This window comes from Centrocercus urophasianus, unplaced genomic scaffold (genome assembly GCF_019232065.1).
Source record: "Centrocercus urophasianus isolate 14NV4802_14NV808 unplaced genomic scaffold, USGS_Curo_1.0 seq_832, whole genome shotgun sequence".
NCBI lineage: Eukaryota > Metazoa > Chordata > Aves > Galliformes > Phasianidae > Centrocercus > Centrocercus urophasianus.
The window spans coordinates 47533-53282 of record NW_024885458.1 but is presented as its reverse complement, the minus strand read 5'-3'; the positions used below and the strand labels follow the sequence as shown (position 1 = coordinate 53282).

Below are 5750 nucleotides of genomic sequence, written 5' to 3'. Positions count from 1 at the left end.
CCCGGCAGCGAGAGCCGCACCGTCCCCGGCTGCTCCTGGGGGGCCTTGAACGGCTCGTCCCCGGGGGCAGCCCCCACGCCCCGCTCAGAGCCGGGTCCCGCTGGGAGGTGCCCGCCGGCTCCGCGCTCCCCGTCGCCGTGCCCGGCCCACGCGGTGCGATCCGCGGCCGCGCAGCGCCCCCTGCCGCCCCCCACACGCACCGCAGTGCGCCTCCCCAGCCTGCAGGGGGCGCTGCTAACGGCGCTAAGACCGCGCGGGCTCCTCTGCCGGCCGCACCGCGCAGGCGTAGGTCTAGCCCCGCCCACCATGAAGCCTCTTCCGCCCCGCTGCCCGCAGTCTGGCGTGTGTCGGATGTGGAAACACGTCATCACCGTGCGCCGTTGCGGGAGCGGGCGCGAGGCGGCTCCGCCATGGCTGGGATACTTTTCGAGGACATCTTCGATGTGAAAGATATCGACCCCGAGGGCAAGAAGTTCGACCGCGGTGAGCTGGAACCCCCCCGTTCTCAACCCTTCTTCCCTGAGCCCTTAACTCTCACTCGGGCCTCCGGGCGGCCCCGGTGCCGGCGTGGGAGGGGACGGGTGCGGCGGGCCTTCCCTTGTGCCGACCGCCCCGCTCTGCGCAGTGTCTCGCCTGCATTGCGAGAGCGAGTCCTTCAAGATGGACCTCATCCTGGACGTCAACATCCAGATCTACCCCGTGGACCTCGGTACGCCGCCGGGATGGGGAGGAGGGGGGCCGGGGAGGAGGGGGGCCTGGCCTGCTGCTGGAGGAGTGTGCATGGTACTGTGCTGTCCTTTGTCCCAGGGGTGCGTGGTGCTGGCGCTGCTGGGGCTGAGCTCCATTCGGGCTCATTGCGCTGTGGGGTTTGTTTAGAATCAGGTCTGACCCATCCCCTAGAGATGCCCCTTAGCGAATCTGTGTTAGCTAATGGCAACCGGGCCTGATGGAGAGCTTTTGAAATGGGTTTCCATGCCTAAATACGTTAACTGAATGGAAAACTTACCATAAATAAGATGAGGAAGGGGCTGATCTTCCATACCTGCCCAAGGCAAGCGCAACTTTCCAAGGCTCTCCATGCAGTTCCCTTGCTGTGTGCCATGAAAACATTAGTTGTGCTGACCTGGTGGCTCTGCAGTGCTGATAAATTTCTGTAGGGAGAGATAAGAGCACGCGTCTCCCTCAATTTCTGCTATCCTATTGGAGAATACACAGGAACCAGGTTCATAATAAACTCACCAGGGCAATTCCTTGCTGCAGTTGTGCTGCAGCTGCCACTGTGACTGCCATTGCTCTGGCTGTGCCTTCACGCTGCTCCTTTGCTGTCTCCTCCCAGGTGACAAATTCCGTTTGGTCATTGCCAGCACCCTGTATGAGGATGGCACGTTGGACGATGGGGAGTACAACCCTACAGATGACAGGCCCTCCAGGTGCTGTGGCTCGCAGTGGTGGAGGAGTTGGGGTGCTGAAAGGCTGCGAGGTGCCTTCTTCCAGAGGATGCTCTGCTAGGGGTTGTGGGAAGGAGGGGGGTGACAGTTCTGGCACTTCTCTGAGCTTCCCTCATCTCATTTCAGGGCAGACCAGTTCGAGTATGTGATGTATGGCAAGGTGTACAGGATTGAGGGGGATGAGACGTCCACAGAAGCAGCCACACGCCTGTGAGTGTCTGTTGGCAGACGGGGATGCATTGCCTGAGGGTGGTGGGGTGGCAGCAGTGTCTTGATTGGGTCTCCTATGAGTTTCCCTGCTCTCACCGCTCCTCTCCTCCTGCCCCAGCTCTGCTTACGTGTCCTACGGGGGGCTGCTCATGCGCCTTCAGGGAGATGCAAACAATCTGCATGGGTTTGAAGTGGACTCCAGAGTTTACCTGCTGATGAAGAAGTTGGCCTTCTAGGAGATGATGCACGTCAGTGGGCTGCCTGCCCCAGAGACATTCTGCTGGCGAGCAAACAGGACACCATCACCCCAAATCCCACCCCAGCACCTTTGCTGCCCAGCTCTTCCAGTGGTGGTGTAGGAGGGGGCATTCCCCCTTTTCATCCCAGTCTTTTCTGACTGTTTCCCTTCCATGTAGGGGCTGGTCCCTCATTTTCAGTGGAGACCATGGGTGCTCTGTGGTCCTGTCTGCTGACTTTTTTTTCTCACCTTCCTGCACTTCAAAAGCAGGCTTAGCCCCAGCTCTGGCCAGGGGCAGCTGGACTGGGACATACACCTGTCTGTGCTAAGGCTGGGCATCATTTTCTAACGTGCTGTTCTGAGACAGGTGTGGCTCCTTAATTAAACTGCTATGTGTTTTCTAGATGTGGTTGTTGTGGCTGAGAGGCGAGGCTGGCTTCCCAGGAGGCAGGCTGGTAGATGAAGATGGAATGCTCGTGGAGGGTGTTGTGGTAGCAGACAGCAAAGCTACCACATCAGGGACAGTGGCTTGCAGGCTGTGGCTCCTGTAGGGGCTTGTCCTAGCCTGAATGGTGCTGTGTGACCCCAGAACTCAGCACAGTGAGATTGGCAGGTGGATACCAGAAAGCAGGGCATGTTATCATCTCACATCCCTTAGCAGAGCCCAGCTGCCCTGCAGAGATGGCAGCCACCACAGGAGGGAGCTGGATGCTGTGGGGAGAACAGGAGCATATCCCCCAGCTGCTGCCTCTCCCAGAGGCTGGTGTATGCTTCCCAGTCCAGTGCCACAGCAGTGGTAACAGGAAGACACAAACAATCCTTTAGAAAAATAGGTCTTTAATTGTAAAGCATTCACAGTCTGATAGGAGCAAGGCGTGTGCCTCATGCTGCACAGGTGTGGCTGTGAGCCATGTGATAGCCAAAGGCTTGTGGAAAAGGAGCCAACCCTTTCCCTGTGGCACCTTCCTGGGCACCCAGAGCACGGCTCATTGTCCTATGGGATTGCTCTGACCTCTTATCAGTGTTGAATCCTGTGTACAGCTTCATCAGGCCCTGGGCTGGAGGTCCCTGCTTGCCCCAATCTCAGTCACATGAGTCCTTAGCCAGGTTGTGGAAGAAGAAGCGCAGCTTGCCCTGCACCAACTGTCGGTAGGTGAGGAAGATCTCAGTGACTTGAGTCTGCTCAATGGAGCTTGGGGAGCAGCAGGGCCCTTCCTGAGGGGCAAGAGTGAGATGAGGGGGTCACAAATGCCATCATGCCCAGCTGACACCTGCCCTGAAGGTGTCCTTGCTCACGCGATGAGGCCTCACCTCCCAGCCAAAGGTCTGCAGGAGCAGGAGGAAGGAGTTGGCATGTCGATAGAGCTGTCTCAGCTGATTGGCTCCACATTCCTGGCTCACCTGGCCCTGAGCTTCTGTCACAGCACCCACCAGCAGCACCAGGTTGCACAGGATCTCACGCCACTTGATCTCATCCTGTGGAGCAGTGTGTGTACTGACCCCACTGGCACAGGGCTGCAGGCCCATCGTTCCCATGCCCACCCTTGATGTGGAGGGATCCTCCACCTCATCTCCACGCAGTGCTCCTCTGCCACCAACTGTTTCTACAAGCCTCTTGTTCAGCTTGTTGGTGACCGCATCCCTCTGCTTACCCAGGGGCTCCTTCTCAACTCCCACAGGCACCCCAGCACCATCCTCCCAGCCCCTCTCACCGATTTGCTTTTCCACTGTCGCATGTTGAAGTCCACCAAAGGCAGAACCACAGGGCAGCTGAGTGTGGGTAGTGCCTGGCACTCGCTCTGTTGGGGGAGAAGAGTTGCTGTAGTGAGACGCCAGGAGTCTTTTCCAGCTCTGTCCTGCCAGCCCAGCCTGATACTGGGTTTTGGGAGGCGTTGCTTCCTCACCATTCTCTTCTCCATGTCCTTGGCCTCCCCGATGTACTTCTGGATCAGTCTCTTGTCGCAGACCGGCCCCATTGGCCTGGCATGGCCTTCTTTGATGTGCAGGAGAAAAGATGTGAGGAGCAGTAGTCCTGGGAAAGAAGGGGATACCCATGGGCACCTGGCCACCCTCCTCAAAGAGCCCCAGCTCAGGTAACGCCTACAGCAGCAACTGCTCTGCCTGGTCTGGTGGTGTCTGGAATTGCTTTGTAGTAGGACATGAGGAGGTTTTGGAGGCTGAGAAGGATCTTGTCTCCCTCCTGTTCCTGGGGACATGATTCTGGGCAGAGCTGGGATTTCCCAGCAGTGCAGAAGGGCTGGGGGGAAGTGACAAGCATCAGTGCTGGATTTTAGGCTCAGCTCCAGCCTGGGAAGCAGACAGGCAGATGAGCTGTGTTCCCTGTGCAGGCCTTCCTTTGGGGAGTTTGTGCCAGGAGCAGTTCTGGCTGTCACGTGCATTTCGGGGAATCCCTGCCTGCAGCCTCCTGCAGTGCACGTCGACTCCTCGCCACTGCAGCAGCCAAGGGCTCGCCTGTGCATGGTCTCAGCTGGCACCATGGGTGTGCTGCTGCCCCAGGCACCCCTCAGCTGGCTGACTTCTGAGCTCCATGCTGGTGACTGCCATCTCCGAGAGCCCTTCGTCCATCCACCTGTGTCCCTTCTTGTTACCACCTTGGCATTGCACCTGTCCCCAAAAAGATTGGGCAGAACCTGCTGCCCAAGGCTGGACACAGTGAGATGCCAAACTGGCAGTGGGCAGCTCCAACCAAACCAGAGGCACCCTTGGCATTCGCTTCTAACGTGTGGGGTGATGGCTGTGCCTGTGCCAGGGAGGTTGGGGCCGTGATTTGGTTTTCCACTGCCACAGCAGTGCCCCTTCCCACTCGTGCCCATCCCCTTTACCCCGCACTCACTGTTCAGCTCCATGCTCTGCTGGGGGCTTCAGCCCTGCATCCTCTGCCCTGGGGCCAGCGGCTGCTCCCCGGCTCCCGTCCCCCTTCCATGGAGGGCAGCTGTGGTGCGGGCCCCCCCCCGCAAGCCGCCGGGCCGGGATGGAGGACTGGGGGCTGGGAACACCCCTCGGGCAGCACAGCACGGCGCAGCACTCTGGCCCGGCCGCCGTGCCGAGGCAGCGTGATTTCCTGTTGTGTTGCTGCTGACCTTCGAGCAAAAGTGCTCCGGGGGCCCTGAGGACGGCTTCCTGCCTCCAGCCGCTTCCTCCCTTGGCTCCGGGATTGGGAAGGGCGTCCTCGGGCACTCACCTGCCCCTCGCCCTGGGCGTGAGTGATCTGCGAGTGGGATATCGGTGCTGGGAACGGTGGCCGTGCCTATCTGTGGCACAAAGGTGGTCCTGGAACGGCAGGATAGATGGCGTCAGTGGTGCTCTGAGCTGAGAGACAGTCATGGGGCGTGGGGGCCAGGAAGTGGGGTTTTTTGGTGGAGAGAGCTTGGAGAGACCCCCAGGGGCAGGAGTGCACACATGCACATGTCCACGTGCGCATCTGTGCTCACGTGCGCACCCACACCCCCACTTGCACCACAGCCCCACGCGTGCGCACTGTGGGTTGCATGCTCACATGGCCCCTATGCATCCACCATCGCGCAGCCCCCTGCATTCACACCCACACCGACTCAGGAGCCCCCAGACCTCATCCTCCTGCACACTACACACAGCACTGCTCTCACACGCTCCCATCCCGTCCTCGTGGCCAGCGGTTCCCTGGCCAGGTGACAGGAACCGGGGTAAACACCTCGGCCCCCCCCGTGCCCATCCCACATCCCCCTGGCCCCACAGCCATCAACCCACCTTGCAAGCGGCGGGGGGTCCTGGTGGGTTCCGGCAGCCCCATTCTGGCTGTGGGGACAGCGCTGGTGACGCAGTGCAGCACGGTTTGGCGGCAGCTGTGAGCACTG

The 5750-nt window shown here is 59.9% G+C and overlaps 2 protein-coding genes across 5 annotated transcripts; one reads left to right on the top strand and one right to left on the bottom strand.

The window, feature by feature from the left end:
* Positions 1-352: 352 nt before the first annotated feature.
* On the top strand, positions 353-2299 carry POLR2H (RNA polymerase II, I and III subunit H). Its single transcript, XM_042838562.1, has 5 exons — positions 353-483; positions 626-709; positions 1337-1430; positions 1575-1658; positions 1777-2299. Exons 1-5 carry the CDS (start codon positions 411-413, stop codon positions 1892-1894), a joined length of 453 nt encoding a protein of 150 aa, XP_042694496.1. The 5' UTR covers positions 353-410; the 3' UTR covers positions 1895-2299.
* Positions 2300-2716: 417 nt separating this feature from the next.
* On the bottom strand, positions 2717-5750 carry THPO (thrombopoietin). 4 transcript variants are annotated; one of them, XM_042838558.1, is made up of 6 exons: positions 5644-5750; positions 4751-5187; positions 3801-3928; positions 3609-3695; positions 3208-3372; positions 2717-3111 (listed from the first exon to the last, which is right to left on the bottom strand). In XM_042838558.1, exons 2-6 carry the CDS (start codon positions 4761-4763, stop codon positions 2980-2982), a joined length of 525 nt encoding a protein of 174 aa, XP_042694492.1. In that variant the 5' UTR covers positions 4764-5187; positions 5644-5750; the 3' UTR covers positions 2717-2979. The 4 variants fall into 4 exon arrangements, with proteins under 4 accessions (XP_042694492.1, XP_042694494.1, XP_042694493.1 ...); XM_042838560.1 differs by having other exon boundaries at positions 4998-5187; positions 5644-5749; XM_042838559.1 differs by lacking the exon at positions 5644-5750 and having other exon boundaries at positions 4751-5217.

Coding starts and splice junctions, on each gene's coding strand:
- THPO (XM_042838558.1), bottom strand. Junction 3,696..3,800: donor AGGACATGGAGAAGAGAATG/GTGAGGAAGCAA, acceptor CTCCCCCAACAG/AGCGAGTGCCAGGCACTACC. Junction 3,373..3,608: donor GACAGTGGAAAAGCAAATCG/GTGAGAGGGGCT, acceptor ACTGCTCCACAG/GATGAGATCAAGTGGCGTGA.
- POLR2H (XM_042838562.1), top strand. CDS start 411: ATGGCTGGGATACTTTTCGAGGACATCTTCGATGTGAAAGATATCGAC. Junction 710..1,336: donor GATCTACCCCGTGGACCTCG/GTACGCCGCCGG, acceptor GTCTCCTCCCAG/GTGACAAATTCCGTTTGGTC. Junction 1,659..1,776: donor ACAGAAGCAGCCACACGCCT/GTGAGTGTCTGT, acceptor CTCCTGCCCCAG/CTCTGCTTACGTGTCCTACG.